This window comes from Vulpes lagopus, chromosome 5, assembly GCF_018345385.1.
Source record: "Vulpes lagopus strain Blue_001 chromosome 5, ASM1834538v1, whole genome shotgun sequence".
Classification (NCBI taxonomy): domain Eukaryota; kingdom Metazoa; phylum Chordata; class Mammalia; order Carnivora; family Canidae; genus Vulpes; species Vulpes lagopus.
Window position 1 is genome coordinate 71,785,015 of NC_054828.1, and position 18,393 is coordinate 71,803,407.

Here is an 18,393-nt window from a genome sequence, read left to right on the forward strand (position 1 = left end):
TGTCGCCGAGGGCCCGCCCCCGGCCCGGCGGGGGCCAATCGCCGCGAGGGAGTCGAGAGCCGGGGCTGGTGTCCGGGCGCCGGGCCTGTGACGGCAGCGCGCCGGGCGCCGCGCGGCAGGAGGGGGCGGGGCTCCGGCTGAGGGCCGGGCGGCGGCGACGGCGAGGGCGAGGGCGAGGGCGAGGGCGAGGGCGGGGGAGGGGGAAGGGACGAGGGAGGCGGAGGGGGTTGCGGCGGGTTTGAAAGCGGCAGTCTCCTGGCAGCTCCGGCAGGCGTTGGTCTCCGCGCTCCAGCTCCGCAGCGGCCGCGATCGATCCTGCGACCGGTCTACGCGCGCTTCTGCGCGCCCCCGACGGATTTTTCTCGTTGCGGCCCCTCCTCGCCCGCCTCCCCGCCCCCTGCTCCTGCCTTTCCCGCCGCTCCGGCGCGGAGCCCGGGGGGCCAGCCGGCGGCCGCGACCCCGCCCGGAACCCCTGTGGAGCCGCCCGGGGGCTGCTCTCGTCTCCTGTTTCGGCCTCGCCCGCCCGGGGCGGTCCTCGCGGAGCCCGGGAGCCCCGGGGAGCGCGGCCGGGAGGGGCGTCGGAGGGGCGTCTCGGGGCCGGGGGCCGGGGGCCGGGGGCCGGGGGCCGGGGCTGCGGGCTGCGGGCTGCGGGCTGCGGTCGGGGTGGGGGGCGCGGGCGCGGCGAGGCCGCCTCGCCGGCTGCACGCGCTGCACGGGCCGCCGGGCCCCCGGGCCCCCGCTGACCGGGGGCCGGAGCGGCGCCCCCGCCGCCCGCGCGGGGTCTCCCCCATGGTGCAGCGGGGGTCGGGATGTCGAAGACGCTGAAGAAGAAGAAGCACTGGCTCAGCAAGGTGCAGGAGTGCGCGGTTTCCTGGGCCGGGCCCCCGGGCGACTTGGGCGCCGAGGTCCGGGGCGGCGCGGAGCGCGGCGAGTTCCCTTACCTGGGGCGGCTGCGGGAGGAGCCCGGCGGCGGCACCTGCTGCGTGGTCTCGGGCAAGGCGCCCAGCCCGGGGGATGTGCTGCTGGAGGTGAACGGGACGCCTGTCAGCGGGCTCACCAACCGGGACACCCTGGCTGTCATCCGCCACTTCCGAGAGCCCATCCGTCTCAAGACCGTGAGGCCAGGTACGCCGGCCCTGCTTTCGGTGGCAGGTCTGGAGGGAAGCGGGGTGGGTGTGCGGCAGCAGCGGGCCCTCCCCCCCGTCGCTCGCCGCCCTGGCAGCGCCGGACTCCCTGGCGGGGGCGAAGGCTGGCGGGGCTGATTGTCCATTCTGCTGAGAGGAAAACTGAGCTCCGGCTCGGCGAGGCTGCTCTGCAGGCTGTTCTAGAATTGCCCCTAGAAACTGGGTTTCCCAGATTTGTAGCCCCGTCTCCTATGGAGAGTTTTTGGCCAGAGAGAGAAAAGCCGGCCTTTTCAGCTCTCCTTTGTAGACAAGGTCCTCGTGATTGTAGCATATTCTTTGGAACAGTCGTGCGCGTTTTCGAATAGGGACGGAGGCTTTGTACTGTCGAGGCACTTGGTGCCAAGGTTGCCGCCTAGTGCACCCGGGAGGGCTGAGCTGCCTCAGGGTTTCCTGCTCGCTAGCAGCGCCCTGGAGCTGACAGCCCAGCTCGCTCGGTGCAGGTGGTTCCAGGTGTCTGGGTATCGACGCTGTGCGATACGTGATACGAGGCGGAGTCGCGTGTTCTCGTGCGGAGCCGTTGAAGAGTCTGGGCTTTGAACGGACACCTAGGTGCCTCTTCTGAGTAAAACCCTTTCTAGATCTTTGGTTTCACACAGATTCTGTACAAGTGGTGGGTAAAATGGACCCCCGTTGCCCTGGTGTCTTTTATGCAAGTCGAATCTGCAAAGCACGTTAGGTTTATCTTTCAGAGCATTGATCAGACTGCGCACAGCGGAATCTGCTAGTATGCGACGGCCCTTCCGTGGTTGTTACCCACAGCGTTCTTGGTCGGCCCAGCATTGGTTAGAATGTGCTTCTGTTTTCTGAGATGCTGGTAACGTTATCATCATAACGTTGTTAGAAATCAAGCCAATTTTGCAGAGTGTGCCCTATCCACCGAATTACATAGTGCATCAAAATGTAACGGGCTGTTTAATTGTGACTTGGGCTAGAGCAGTCAGTCCACCCCTTCACTGCAAGATGCTACAAAATTCGGGAGAAAAATTTAACGTGTTCTCTCCCTCACATTGTTTTTTTTTTTCTCAGCAGCTCACTTTGGAGATCTCTCTTTCATAGTCCTTGGGCTTAATGGGAACTGATGGTTTGTGGTGCAGTATACATATGTGTGAGTATTGTGGGTGTATACACACACACTCACATGTCCCTGCAATCTTAAGATTTTCTTCATGTGGTCTATTTCATCGTATTCATTTTAAGCTTACAGTTTACATAAGGTTTTCTTCTTTATTGTTAATTTAAAAAGACTTTGGCAGACTTTAAACATCTTTTTTTTTTTTTTGGTATAGTTTTGCAAATTAAGGAATTCTGGACTCAAACTTTTTGAGCCATATGTGAAAGGTGGAAGAAAGGTTTTGGGGGCTGTCATTTAGTCAGTCAGGCACTGTCTGTAATATGCAAAATACTATATAATACACCGTTTACTAGTGTAGGTGCCATTTAGTTCAAATCCCACGAGTCAGGGAATAATGAGAACATCTACATCATTGTGTTTTGTTTTGATTAGTTAGGGGCATGAATGAGAATGTAACTTATTTTCAAAAATAGTTTAAGATTTAATACATTGAGGAAGTCAGCATATCCTCAAGTCATTGTGATTCTTTTAGAAGACTGGGGAGATCTTTAATATATTAGTCTGATTGCATGTTATATATTTTCTCAAGGTTTATATCAAATTTGAGAAAATAATTCAAAGTTTAGAGTGTATTCAGTAATATCAATTAGCTGGGTCGAATAAACATCACATGCCCCAGAATGTAGTTGACATTTTTATAGGAGTAACATTTCGCCCTCCTGACAACCTTAAGTACTTTACATGTTTAGCCAAAAAAAGGGAATGGTTTATATTAATGAGTGTAGCATATTTTCTGATCATTAATAATAAAACTTATTTCTTTAAAGATATGCTCCGCTTCAGTAATTTCTAAAGGAAACCACTGTGTGTCATCTGAGATTATATTCTTGTTTCTAAGTAAATTGTAATTTAAAAAGGTTGATTTCTCAAAGAATAGTGTTCTTAGTTTCGTAATAGCCTCATGTTAAGCATGACATGAATTGGCTTTCTTAAATGGCTCTGCTTAAACAACATTTGTTATAAAATAGCAAGGTTTTTGCAATGAAGCACAAGACTTCAAATATTAAGGAACTAGAGGAGGTTATTCCTAGAACTTTGGGGGCATATATACACCATCTCCAGAGGAGACAAGGATTCTGTACTGTTGGGATTAAATTTGAAAAGTATGAAAATACAAAGCAAGGAAATTTAAAAAGGAATGTGCTTTGCACATTTTTTTTTCATTTTATCTAAACTTTGTGAGAGAAATGGATTTTCCATTTTAATATGGAATTGTAAAGTGTACTTTAACACTGTCTCTTGTCTTGATTTAGTAACTCTTGGTTAAACTGTATCTATAACATGTCATTTAGAAACTAGTACAGTGCAAGAGTAAATTTAGCATTTCTCTGAGATGTAATATGCGTGGGGAATTATCTCACATTCGTTGTTTTCTGACAAAGTCCGTGGCAAAAGGATGAGCGTGGAACCTTCCTAGCTTTCTCCTTTTTGTCTTGTATGAGCTAAGGGGAACTCAGCCAAAGCCAGCATCAACACCTGGAAGACTTAAGTTCTTTCTGGCAGTGATTGTCTTTGATCTTTGATTTGGGGCTTTTAGTATTTTCTTTTTCTTGCAGATTCCATTAAAGATTGCAACAAAATTAACTCTTTAAAATACGGTTCCTAATCCTAGGCTGTTCTTGAGAGAATTAGGGGATTTCTTATTGGAATCTGATTCTTGCTTAGTGTTAGCTTAGATTCTAGTTAGATTCTTGCTTAGTATGTAGCAATCAGTGCATTCCTGCTTCTAGGACAGTCTTTAGTTCCACCTCTTTCTTGGCCCAACTGGTCAACTGTTTCTTAATTACAATTCTGTCTTTTTTTTCTTTTGGTTCTTCTTCTTCTTTTTTCTTTCTTTCTTTCTTTCTTTTTTTTTTTTTTTAGTCTGCAAAGAGAAAAGTTTTCCATTGAATTTGAACTTTGTAGTTTCACAGTAGTAAAGGAAGTTGAACTTTGGACCTCTTATGAAATTGTTTCATGATCTAGTCCTGTAAACAGGATTGGTTTCTTTGATTTTTTTTTCAGAGCATATTTTTAAGTAGTTTCTTTTCTGATTAATGATAGTAGTAGTTAATTTTGTTCTAAAATTCTCCAGACTATGAATGTTCACCTCTTCATATACTTTATTTATTTATTTAAGATTTCTATTTATTCATTCGAGACACAGAGAGGGAGAGAGAGAGGCAGAGACACAGACAGAGGGAGAAGCAGGCTCCAGTAGGAGCCTGATGTGGGACTCTATCCCGGGTCTCCAGGATCAGGCCCTGGGCTGAAGGGGGTGCTAAACCGCTGAGCCACCTGGGCTGCCCACTTCATATACTTTAAACACATATTTCAGTGCTTGCTTATGATGTGGATTTTACTCCAGAGATTTAAATATAGATAGATTACATGGAATCATTGTCTGCTGTTTTTATTATGCACGCACTGCTTTCAACTACCTTAAATCGGCTACTGTGTCTAGAGATGAAAATCATGAGAAACAATGTTATCATTTAAGCAAAAACTAATTTGAAATAGATCTTGTGGAAATGCCAGTTAATTTTAGGTCAGAGTTTGCCTTTGACTCTTTGAGACATCTGTCTTATAGGGGAATTTTGTTAAAAACAGCACATTCCTAGAAATCCATTCCCCATTGGTGAAGAAACATTACTAGAAGCTTTTAAGTAAGGGTGTCTGTGTTATGCCAATGATGAATAACTTTACCTCTTTCTTTTAACTTTTGGATTTTTTTTTCTTTTGGGACTTGTGAGTTTTGTTTAGGTGGTTGTCATATTTGTTTGCTTTTTTTTTTTTTTTAAAGATTTTATTTATTTATTCATGAGAGACACAGGGGGAGAGAGAGAGCCAGAGACACAGGCAGAGGGAGAAGCAGGCTCCATGGTAGGGAGCCCAATGAGGGACTCGATCCGGGGACTCCAGGATCACGCCCTGGGCCGAAGGCAGGCACTAAACCACTGAGCCACCCAGGGATCCCCTGGTTGTCATATTTAAAGACGGGAAGGGTGAGAGAAACTAGCTAGCCTGGTTGGTTTCCAAATCAAAAAACTTTGTTTTTTAACAATAGAAACTAAAGATTGGGTGAGGCAGCCTCTTTGTTAGAGAAACAGCATTGAATTTTGATAAACCTGAAGTTGGAAACTTTCCCGTCCTCTCAAAATTTGGTAGCAATTTTTTTTTTCGCATCTGAAATTGGCCTCAAAATAACTCAAGTAACTTCAGCTTCTGGACCCTATTCCATCCAATTCATGTGAATGATGAACTTATGCCATAGAGGCAGAAGAAACAATATTTGGCTCTTTTCAGTTTTCAGACCATTTTTATTTTATTCAGTTTAATACTAAAACTGATTTTCTTGGAACATAACTGTGTTCCTGGGGAATAGAAATTGTTTCTCCTCCTCTGAGATTCTGGGATGTACTTGATAAAACCTCTTATTATAAGAGACAGATTTCAGTGTGTGTGTGTGTGTGTGTATGTGTGTGTGTGTGTGTGTGTTTCCTGGTCTCTAATTTGTGTAAATTGATGGTAAAACAAATCTACCTTTGCTCCAGTATCTGACTTGTGAAGTCAGTGCATAATCTTCTCAGATGAATAGTTTCTTTACTATGTAACCTCCAAGTGCTTTATAAATTTTGTGAGCATTTAGGAGTTTGGAGAGTGTGCTATAGGAGAATTTCATTTCTATGATCCACTACAGTATTAGGTACCAATTTCAAACTCTGCCAATTCCTAGGTCAGTTTTTTGTTGTTTAGGGTTTGACAAAGGGTAAGTGTTTTGGTATTGGAGACTAAAACTGTGACCCTTTTAACTAATTAATCGTTTTGTTTCTCTTCTGAATTTTTGAGAAATAATTTCCTTGCAGTACTGCATCTTGGCAGAGAGAATGAATGTCCTTTATTTAAAACTGCTCTTAAGGGTAACATTTTCAATATCTCAGAGGCTAGTCTTATGAGAGACTTGTTTGTGGGGAAGAGTTGCTCTTCTCCTTGAACGGATATTACTCAGAATGTTCCCCTCCTGCCCCCCAAAAAGTGCTTGTTTTACTTTATAAAGAGAAAACAAAAGTTTGATTACTGGCACACATTCCTTCCTTTAACAGCCATTTGGTGGTGTACCCATGTCAGCTAGTGCCGGTGATATAAAAACATGAGATAAATAAATGAATGAGAAACGATCTCTGACTTCCAGAAGTCACACTTTAATGGGAGCTTAAGGTTTCATTGGTAAAGAATCCCTGTAGTAAGGGTTTTACCTTTTTTACTCTTCTCCTGGTACTTTAGTGTAAAACTCTTTAGGTAAGTCTGAGTATGAATTTTGGTGGGAGCTAGACTGATTCATTGGTTGCCAAGCACCCTGTTCTAAAAAGTGATGTGGGGTCACATCTCACAGAGGATTTGGGTTCTCAAGTCATTACAAAAAGAGGGTAACCAAATATAAACACAATTATCCTTTGACAAGCCCTTAGTTAAATTGTCCTCAAAATACATTGTATCTGTGTTTATACTCACAATGTATTTTATTACACTGGTTTGTACCATTTGTAGAACAACTACTATATACCTCTTTTCCGCCCACCTTGGAACCAGTTGCCATGTTTCAGTTGAACACCAGATGAAACAGTTTGCTTGCAGGGAAGAGTTAGGTTTTTGTTTTTGTTTTAATAAAAAACCTATCTTTCAATTTTAAAAATTATCCTCATCTGGGTGTGCAGAGTGAATTCATAGAAGGTAAATGTGTACATGAGGCGAGAGAGAGTGAGAGCTTTCATCCCTTTGTGTGTCTTGTTAGGGTCCTTGCCTCATGCCTTTACCTGCGGAGAGAATTGTGAAGAATTTTGAACTTAGCTTGGCTTTGAAAGATAGATAGGTTTTGGTTTAGTGAAACTAGTATCCTCTCAGTAGTATGTAAGAAGCAGAGGAGGAGAAAAAGGAATATTCGATATAGATAGGTCTACGGTATAGTCGGTCTCAATAGTGAACGTGTGTAAAACCTTATTTTTTATAAATGCACAAAATTCACATTATAGAATAATTAGAAAATGGAGAATCATATTAATTGTTTAAATATGTAAGCAGTTCTAATATGAATTGTCTCATAAGTTTTTTTTTTAATTGGAACTTGAAATTTTTTTTTTTTTTTCCTTCTAGAAATAGTGCTGGTGAAGTGCTTAATGCTATTTCTACCTTCAGCCTTCCTCAACTCATAATGTAATGAGTATTTTTTTTTTTTTTTTTTTTTTTTTTTTTTAATTTATTTATGATAGTCATACAGAGAGAAAGAGAGAGAGGCAGAGACACAGGCAGAGGGAGAAGCAGGCTCCATGCACCGGGAGCCTGACGTGGGATTCGATCCCGGGTCTCCAGGATCGCGCCCTGGGCCAAAGGCAGGCGCCAAACCGCTGCGCCACCCAGGGATCCCCTGTAATGAGTATTTTTATTTAACCCATAATGTAGCTGAAATGTTACTAGTAGTACTGTGCTTTATGATAATAGGCTTTCTTGTGTTGCCTTGGAAGCCTAGCCAATTTTATAGGAAAATGCAATTTGCATTTGAGGTGAATAAAAGAGAACTGTAAATAAATTTCCACCTTAACTTCCCCTTTTCCTTTGTTATAGTCACTGTTGACTGACTTCCAGAGAAAAGGGTTGCACCATTATACCTCCATCCAACCCCAACCCCCGCCCCCCCCCCCCCCCCCCCCCCCCCGCCCCGCCAGCCTTTGCACTGTGTCCCCATGCAGCTACACTGCAGTGGTTCCCAGGAGCAGTTCTGCATCTCTCCCCCAATTTCAGTCACCCCATCATGGCCAGGGGAGCATGGACTACATTTTGAGGACTGTCATTTGACTTGTGACATATTTAAATAGCTGAGAAAAGACAGACTGTGCTCAAATTGTAAGGTACCTTGTTTTAGTAATACTTGTGCTGGAGATACTGTTTTAGAGACTCAGTAAGAAATAAAGAGGGTTAAACTGTTTGCTATAATGTATTTGGAGTTTATAAAAAATATTATGGAATGCAGATTGGAAGGAAAATTTGCTTCAGATTTATTAAAATTAGCATCTATTTTATTTGGAGGATGTCCTTGTCTTGGGTATGTATTATGAACAGTAGCTGATCTACTTAATTAAAACTTTCTAGCATCTTAGGCTCTTTGTTATTTTATTTTTTTTAAGATAATTTTAAACACATAATTGTTTTTCTTGCTTTCAGGAAGTTTGTGAATGAATACCCTGTTTCTCATTGTTGTTCTGATTGGGAAGTACATGTGACTCTGAAAAATATTTTTTTCTTTTTTAAAGAATTTATTTGAGAGAGAGAGAGAAAGAGAGTGCAAACAGGGGGAGGGGCAGGTGGAAAGGGAGAGAATCTCAAGCTGACTTCTTGCTGAGCCCAATGCTGAGCTCTGAGCTTGATCTTAACAACCCTGGGGATCATGACCTGAGCTGAAATCAGTCGACTTGGACCCTTAACTGACTGAGCCACCTAGCCCTCCCTGCCCCCCTCCCCCGCCCCCCGAGAAATGGAGTTTTACTACACATGATGACATTTCACAGAAGTAGTTTTATGGAATGAAAATACTCTGAAAGGGAGGGTAAAGGGAAGTATTTATTAATAAATAATTTATTTCTGATCTTCATCAAATAGAATGAAGTGAAGTTGTCTTTTTTCCCCTCTAATAAAATGACTTAAAAAATCCCCTTTAAATGGAACAGCCCTAGAGAGCTTTTACTCTTTGGATGTGGTTATCCATTTTGCAACAGGTATCTATTGATATGTAGGTCAGATCTCATCAGGAAGGGAAAAAAGAAACCCTAATTCACATGTCAGTTTCTGTGTTTGTAAGAGTTCCGTAGCAAGTGACAGGAACTACTGAGGTTAATCTAGGCTGAGGAATGTATTGGCTTACATACATGAAAACCCATACCTAGGGCTGTAACAGCTAAATTCATGCACTCAAGTGATGGTCATTGGGACTTTCACTTGGCTCTTTTCCTCTGTATTGGCTTTTTCTTCAGCTCAGTCCTCAGTGTAGCAAGAAAGGTGGCCCTGAGCCCCCAAGTCATACAGAGTCCTTAAAGCTTCTCATCTTTGTCCTGGAGTCCAATAGCGAATTTCACGCAGGGACTTTGTGCCCATCTTTTGGACCAGTTGTAGAGAGAAGGCAATGAGGTACCGTGATTGGCCAGGCCTGTGTGGCATGTCTACTCTTGCGGTTAGGTATAGAAAGTGCAGTGTCTGCACTGTCTTAGAACCTCAGGAGACAAGGGATGAGTAGTTCCTTAAAAGATGGGATGCTGGGGAGATAACACTACAGGAAATGGCCTCTTTTTGAAACATTTAATCTCTCCTACTTTGAAGCCAACAGGAGTACACAGTTGTTATAAAGCTGTCATTTTTTTAAAAACCAGGTATTGATTATAGACCAAAGGCACTGATTTTACTCAGTTTACTTAAATATTATAATTTTTGAAGTTTTTAACCTAAAAGCTGCTTTGATCTAAATTTTTTTCTTTAAGATATCAACATCTTGGGCTGCCTGGGTAGCTCAGTTGGTTAAGCATCCGACTCTTGATATCTGCTCAGGACTTGATCTCAAGGTCATCAAGGTCTGATGTAGAGTCCTACATCAGACTCTTTACTCAGCAGGGAATCTGCTTGAGACTCTCTCTCCTTCTCCCTCTGTCCCTCCTCCGCCCCCCGACGTGTATGAGCCTGTGCTTTCTCTCCCCTAGATTTAAAAAAACAAATCTTAAAAAAAAGATGTCAACATCTCAGTTTTTTAGTGTGTACAGCTAAAAAGTACTTTTTCAAATTTTTTTTAACATTAAGATTTTGTTAATCAGTGCTGCTTGTTCTTAGGTAGATCTGATACTTTGGAGGATCACTTAATTATCTTTGGCACTGAGAAAATTATTATTAACCTAGTTAATGCAATTTTTTAAACCTCATCTTATTGTACCATTTTGAAGATGAAATTCTAAAATAATTGCTTTCCAGGATTTTTGGCTATTTATTTATTTATTTATTTATTTATTTACCTACTTACTTACTTACCTACCTACCTACCTACCTTTTATTTCTTTAAATAGGCTGCATGATGGGGTGTAGAGCTCAGGACCCTGAGATCAAGACCAGATCTAAGATCGAGAGTCTGTTGGTTCAACTGAGCCACCCAGGTGCCCCCAGGATGTTTTGCTTTTAAGACAATAGCCTTTTTAAATATAACTTGAGGCTACATTTTTATTGTATTATTGCTACGCATTCTCTAATAATACCTTTTAACTATGATCTCATAGAAGTCAAACATTAAGGAACTACTTCATTGACTCTTTGAAACACTGCATAAGTGTGTAATGTGGTTTCTGTTTAATCACCTAAAAAAGTCACTTGGCAGACACAGTAGGCTAAAATCTGACCCCCTTTGTTTTTTTCTGCCTCCACCTGGGGTAGGTATTTGGAGTAGAGGTCGGATGTCAAAAAAGAGGGGTGGGTACCTGAATATCTTTTCATACTGTTTTTATATTCTTTTTTTTTTTTTTTTTTAAATATTTTTTTTCTTTATTTATGATAGTTACACACAGACAGAGAGAGAGAGAGAGAGAGAGAGTCAGAGACACAGGCAGAGGGAGAAGCAGGCTCCATGCACTGGGAGCCTGATGTGGGACTCGATCCCGGGTCTCCAGGATCACGCCCTGGGCCAAAGGCAGGCGCCAAACCGCTGCGCCACCCAGGGATCCCTGTTTTTATATTCTTGATTACCATATGAGTATATTCAACTCTGGTAACGGGAAAGTGATTTGAATATCATCCTTCAGTTTATGTATCATGCGCATGGTAGGAGTTTTGCAGTTTGGCTCAGTGTTGTCTGGTAGTTTGTATCTTTAGTGAATATTAAATATTATTAAATTATTGGTAAATACGGTATTGTATATCAAAACCAACATTCATGGTATTGGGTGTGATTCATCAAAAATCATAGTGTGACTTTGTATTTTTAGATTAGTGTATGTCTGTCTTGGATGTCTTTAGGTTGTATTTGGAAAATCACTGCTTCTATTGCAGAAGCCTATTGCTAGGGATCCCTGGGTGGCGCAGCGGTTTGGCGCCTGCCTTTGGCCCAGGGCGCGATCCTGGAGACCCAGGATCGAATCCCATGTCAGGCTCCCGGTGCATGGAGCCTGCTTCTCCCTCTGCCTGTATCTCTGCCCCTCTCTCTCTCTCTGTGTGACTATCATAAATAAATAAAAAAAAATTAAAAAAAAAAAAAAAAAAAGAAGCCTATTGCTAGGGTTCTCCAGTATCAATTCTATATATTGATTAATGAAGTCATGAAATCTGTTAAAATAATACAATTTCCTTATCTCTGCTCACAGAACTATATCTTAACCTACTTCTATAGCTTTGGGCAAAAGAACATTTTGTTAAAATATTATTAATTTTAGCTAAGGATGCTTTTCACTGGTTTCAGTGTTTACAGTTAGAATGTCCGTACTACTTAAAAATTTAATTTCCTTTTAATAGAGTCAGAATTGCTAACTAGAGCCATCTCATAGTGAAATGCTGGTGGATGAAATGATACATCAACCTTCCCTTGGTTTGTGACTCTTAAGTCAGCGGCCTTGCTTTGAATCTAATAGGAATATTCTGACTTGGGGACTTACCATGAAAATGCTAGCTGCCATTTCCTGAGTAACAATCGTATGTCCATACATTATACTCCTGTCTCATTTGTTTCATAAGGATGTGTATTTTGGCACACGTGTATTCCGGTAAAAAATTTTATATTTGTGATTCTCCATGAGTCAGACATTATCCTCTCCCTTTTATCCATGAGAAAACTAAGGTCCAGAAAGATGAACACAGCAAAGGTCTCAGACTCAACGAGGACTGTGAACTAAAGCAGTTTCAAGTCTTCCTTCTTCACTTTCCAAATAGAATATTATTTCATTGTGTCTGAAAAATCTGCCTTACTTCCTTTTCCTCTGTTAAAAGAAAAAAAAAAAACCCCCACAATTCTGAATTGTTTGAGTGGGTGTTAAAGGCAGTGAAACATTGGGCAGCTACTTAAAATAAAAGCTGCATTGCTTGGTTCTGTTTCTTTCTTTCTTTCTTTTTTTTTTTTTAAGCAATTTTCTTTTATTTATTTATTTATGATAGAGAGAGAGAGAGAGAGAGAGAGAGAGAGAGAGAGAGAGGCAGAGACATAGGCAGAGGGAGAAGCAGGCTCCATGCACTGGGAGCCCGACGTGAGACTCCATCCTGGGTCTCTAGGATCGCGCCCTGGGCCAAAGGCAGGCGCCAAACCACTGCACCACCCAGGGATCCCCCTTGGTTCTGTTTCTAAACAAGTTTGTGGTCTTGCAGTTTAATCTGTATAGCTAAACTGCACGATGAAGTAGTTATTCCCAAGAATTACCAATCAGCCAGAAAGTTAGCATTAATTCTTGCTGCCTTTTGTAAGATCATAATTTTAGCAGTTCTCTGTAAAAGCCCGGATACTCTTAGGATAAACAGACTTGTGAAAATTGTATACTTGATACTGCAAATAATATCTGGTTCTCATGTTTCCTGTCCACTCACTCTATAATTCACTCATCAGGAAGGTGTTTGTTCGTACACTTATCTTGAGGCTGGTGGCCTAAAAAATGTTCTGAAGAATGGAACAATGAATAAATTTGGGAACTAGGAATGTTTTATAAGTATGCAGACCTGGGCACTGGGTGGCTCAGTTGGTTAAGCGCCTGCCTTCGGCTTAGGTTGTGATCCCAGGGTCCTGGGGTCGAGTCCCTGCATGGGACTCCCCACTCAGCAGGAGTCTGCTTCTCCTCCCTTCTCCCCCCGCCCCCCGCTGCTCTCCCTACTTGTGCGCTCTCTCTCTTGATGGCTCTCTCTCTATCTCAAAGAAATAAGTAAAAATCTTTAAAATAAAAAAAAAATAAGTATGAGACTATTCAAAAAGTATACTCTGCTTTTAAATAAAATTTAGCCGGGCAGCCCAGGTGGCTCAGCGGTTTAGCACCACCTTCAGTCCAGGGCATGATCCTGGAGACCTGGGATCGAGTCCCACCTCAGGCTCCCTGCATGGAGCCTGCTTCTCCCTCTGCCTGTGTCTCTGCCTCTCTCTCTCTCTCTCTCTCTCTCTCTTTCTCTCTGTGTCTCTCATGAATAAATAAAATCTTTAAAAAAATAAAGTAAAATTTAGCCAAGCTAGGTAGAAGTAGATCATTTTCAAGTAGATCTCTTTTCTTTCGGGCTTCAAGTACTGTGCAGTAAGGTGGTCCCATCAAAGAGGCCATTGAATCAGGTTGTGGAGTTTAGGCACCTCTTATTCTTTAAGTGTTCATGCTGTTATGTTTTCTGTTTCGGCTTGAAGTCAGTCATTCAACTGGAAGGAACCATGGCAATCCAACTAAGACCCTGAGTTTGCAAATAAATAAATTGAGGCTTAGCAATGGCAGGTGACTCTGCTCAGAGTCCCTAGCACAAAGCTGGCTGAGTGTGGACTGGAATTCTGGTTGTTCTTGTTTTGGTTTCTGGCATAAGATTTTCTGTGGGAAACTGTAGTGAAATTGGTGAAAAAAGAAGTAGCCTGTTAAACATATTCTGTCTCTTTACCAAATCTGCATTGCTTTGCCATTAAGTATCACAGGTGGGCCTCAGCCTGCTGGGCCATCAGCATGCGTGAGCATTGTTAGCAACAGTTGTAATCCAGGAGTTGGAGTGTAGGGAGGAATGTTGATCATTATGTGCCACAGGTTTCCAGGACATTTGTAGTCTTATGTGATGCGGTAGCTTATGATTAGATCTAAATAGTCAGAGAATTGTAAGCTGGTATAACAGCTCTGTACTTAAGTATTGGTTCTTGTTGTTTTAGCTTTGGAAAATGATTTCTCCCATCAGAAAGATTCTTTGCAGTGCTTTCAGTAGACTCCTGAATGGGTGCTCTGTATGGCAGATTGCTGTTGCTCGTCTTACCCTTCTCGGTGGGGTGATAGCGCAAGTCTGAATTACAGCCAGCTCTCCTTTTATTTTTCGCCTTTGCCTGACTAGGGGATGCAGTGGGCGAAGAGGGATTGTGGAGCTTGGGACTGCTCAGGGGTGTGGTAGAGGAACTGTCAAGGGCACTTTGGGCTCAGGTCCTTGAGCTCATCTGGCTGTAATGCAGGTTAACATGGCTGAGCAGGGAGCTGTGCTCCTGCTCGGGATGGGACAAGCCGATGTCCCAGGCCACAGAGAGCTGGCCACAGCAGAGAAGTTACTCCCTGGCATTAGGCAACACTTAAGAAGGGAGAGGTTTGGGCAGCCCGGGTGGCTCAGCGGCTTAGAGCTGCCTTCAGCCCAGGGCATGATCTTGGAGACCCGGGATCGAGTCCCACATCGGGCTCCCTGCATGGAGCTTGCTTCTCCCTCTGCCTGTGTCTCTCATGAATAAATAAATAAAATCTTAAAAAAAAAAAAAAAAAGAAGGGGGAGATTTGGGTGTTAGTTCTGGGGAGATTCTTTTCATTAGGTGTGACCAGTGGGAATGGTACCGTCTTGCCCGGGCCATTTGTGTGCCTGTGAAAGAACAGCATGGGTGTCGACCTGAAAACATGTGTCTACAGCCAGTCTTCCAGAGACTCTAGTAGTATCAGTGGGGGTCAAGTGCAGGAAACAGAAAGGTATGTAATACAGGGAATCTGTTGCTTAGGGAATCTTAAGGGGGCTGGAGAGCTGGGCTCTAGGCCAGGAATCCGAGAGTGACTTCTAGGGTACCTTGGAACCACATGCCATGGGAGCTGTCAGGAAAGTAGTCCTCAGGAGGCTGTCACTGCAACTAAGGTAAGAAAATCCCACCGCCGTTGTGACACAGGGGACCGTAGCAGCCACTGCTATTGCTATTGTAGCTGCTTCAAGTCTGCAGTGTGGTATCTGGCCAATGCTGGGCCACCTTCTTGATGCCTCTGAGCTGCTGACTAGATGCTGGCACTGCCTTCTGTCACTGTCCCTCAACAGCGTTGCAGCTGGAGACTGGATTCTGACATCCTGTGACGTTCTTTGCCGACCAAAGACCACTGAAAGCTGCAGGCTGATGGAACTCCGATCCACTTCTGCCTTCCGTATTTTGTGTCCTACATCTTAAACAGTGGAACTGAATTTTCACCCCAAATACTAACTGTGTAAAGGAACCTGGAAAATACAGTTTCTGATTTTCCAACCCCTGCCTTTCAGGAAGGCATGCTATAAGCAGGTGGATGCTAAGTGCCAGCAGACCCTATCTCGCATGCTCGTCTTCTTAGGGATCATATTTAAATGCAGCGTAACCCTTCCCTGATAACTCACTGTCATTTCTGTGAGCTCATCTTTTTGAAATGGCCTGTAGTTGGAATGAGCACAAGGCCGATGGATTTTTAACATCTTTATCTTGGTACTGGCTTACTTCTGCCCTACCTCCTGTCCCTGCTGCTGAGACTTCTGTGTTTTCTATCACTTGATCTCAACCCTCACTATAAGCCGCAGGCATCCAGGGCAGGGAAGGCATCTCAGCTGAAACGACCAATTCCTAGGCTGGTCAGCAACCTGTGATTTCTGGGACTTAGAAAGAGGAATGGGGCCAGTAAGAATCTTTCCTGGGGATTTGAACTAAGACAAAAAGGAAGGCATGTCCAGTTAGCGGTAGGGAGTTCAGCTGAGAGGTTTTTCAGTGAAGCACAGGGGTTGGCTATACTCTTTCTTGACTCTGATGGTTAAATGTTCAGGAATTGAGCAAGTTGGTTGTCCAGCACAGCCATTTGAAAACATTAAGTTGCATAAAATTGCAAATAAGCAAATCATGTTAAAAGCAAAGGTTTCTTAATACTCAAAGTCAATGATGTCATTATTTTCAGTTTTACTGAGGTACAGTTGATGAAAGTGTGATAAATTTAAAGCATACAGTGTGATGATTTGACATACATAATACATTCCTCTGGGATAACAACCTTAATAGAACATTCTGGAATCTTCCGGTATTTTTTATTTTGATGAGAACACATAAGTTAGCACATGTCAGTTATGCAATATAGCATTGTCAACTATGGTCACCATGTTATACATTAGGTCCTCAGACCTTAATCATGTTACAACTGAAAGTTTATTCCCATTACCAATCTCTTCCCTTCCCCCTCACCCCAGCCCCTGGCAGCCACCGCTCATCTCTATTTCTGTGAGTTTGACCTTTTCTTTCTTTCTTCGTTTTGATTCCATGCCCTTTCCTAATTATTCTAGTACCTTTTACTACCATCTACGCCCTTGGGTTTCTTTACATCTATTATATCTGAGTAGTGGAAATACTATATAATAGGTTATCTTCGCAGCCCTGTTTTCACTTGTCACAGCTATGGTGGGAGTTGTTAGCATTTACAAAACACACCACCCATTGTCAGGTGGGGAGTCAAGGTTGGAAAAGGCCATGCTAAACTTATGTACAAACTAAGATTATGGGAGAAGAAATTGATGCATGTCGTAAGGTCAAGGGGTGTTTCTAACAGACCACTGGAAGGAAGGGCCATGAACTCCTCTTCCCAAGGTCCAGAATCATTCTGGAATCTTCCTACAGCTCTAGCCTCCAGGAGATGCAGCCATAAATTACTCCCTGTTCTTGGAATTATGTGAAATTGTCAATTCCCTCTGTGTCATCATTAATAGAACAGTCTGGAATGTTATGACATTTTATCTATCTATCTATCTATCTATCTATCTATCTATCTATCTATCTACCTATCATCTATCTATCTAATTTATTTTATTCATGAAGAGTAGACAAGCTGTGGAAAGTTTTGGGTTCAGATTTTCTGGGGTAGAGATGAAGGTCATGGAGGTCAAAAAGGGCAGGAGCAGTGTGATAACGGGGGAATTTCCAGAGCGAGGCATTTGTACCTTATAGTTTATGGTCCACATCCCTTCCCCAAGTAGATTCTATATTAGAGTAAGATTGAAACCTCTACTACGGGATGCCCACTGTAAATATATACATTTTATTCTGTGGCAGTTTTCCTGTATAAACACTGCACAATTATGGTTGCTGGTGCATAGAGTGGCTTGTTACTGTATAGATGCCCTAAGCCTCAAAGGCTAGAGTCTTGGGGCACAGGTAGCATTTTTCTCCTCCTGTAGCCCCAACCTGTGCCTGTAGGAATTGCTGAGGTGCACAGCAGTATCTGTAGCTCACTGCCTCAGCCTCCTCAGCTGCCGTTGATCAGCTGCTAGCTTTCTGCTCATCTCCCCAGTTTTTGTTTTCTCTTTACTCTGATTGCTTCTCCCACGTGTCTCTGCTTCCCAAAGAAAAAAATGACCTTGGAGGGATCCTGTCAGCCAATTGCCAGGTTCCTTGACTTCCCCTGGTGGATTGTCCAATCTGTCAGAGGGTCAGGTGTAAACCTAAGGTGGCAGTCTTCTGTTTTCCTTTATGTTTGTCCTTGCTTAGATATTTGGGAGCTGCTCTGTACCCCCTGAACATCTGTGTATATATATATTTTTTTCTCCATTTCTGGATTTAGAAATATGCCAGAAGCCTGGTCTCTAGGTAATATCTTATTTGATATCCTTGTTTTAGAGGTTCAGTTTGGACTGCATGTGGTAAACAAACCCTGTCTTTGAAAAAGTCATCTTAAAATAAAAGCGATTGGAAATGGATCTTTGAAAGGCCAATAGATAGTCTCAGGATAATTTCTTACTAATTGAAAGAATAAAACGTTGCCTAATTATGGCCTGTTAGTCTGCTGTTAAAGTGATGTAATGCAGATGAGAATTTCATCAGTATTAAGGAACTTACTATTTATTAAGTAAACAATATAGAAATATTTTATCATTCCCTAGGGCTCCTGGGTGGTTCAGTTGGTTAAGTGTCTGACTCTTGGTTTTGGCTCAGGTCATGATCTCAGGGTCATGAGATCAAGCCCCGCTGCACATGGGGTTCCAGCTCCATAGAGTGTAGCCTGCTTGAGATTCTTTCCCTCTCCCTATGCCCCTCCCCCTGCTCTCCCCTCAAAGGCTAGAGTTCTGGGGCACAGGTAGCATTTCTCTCCCCTGCTGGTGCACCCTCCCCAACAAACAAACAAACAAATAAAATCT

The 18,393-nt window shown here is 43.2% G+C and overlaps 1 protein-coding gene across 4 annotated transcripts in view; it reads left to right on the forward strand.

The window, feature by feature from the left end:
• The first annotated feature begins 797 nt into the window (after positions 1 to 797).
• MAGI3 (membrane associated guanylate kinase, WW and PDZ domain containing 3) overlaps positions 798 to 18,393 on the forward strand; it is a 237,506-nt gene continuing 219,910 nt past the window's right edge. For 2 of the 4 annotated variants that reach the window (XM_041756277.1, XM_041756281.1), the window contains exon 1: positions 798 to 1,125. In XM_041756277.1, coding sequence (XP_041612211.1) covers positions 810 to 1,125 — 316 coding nt within the window. In that variant the 5' untranslated portion in view covers positions 798 to 809. Of the gene's footprint in view, positions 1,126 to 2,210; positions 2,290 to 18,393 lie in introns of all 4 variants that reach the window. The other 2 variants (XM_041756278.1, XM_041756280.1) reach the window with 2 other exon arrangements.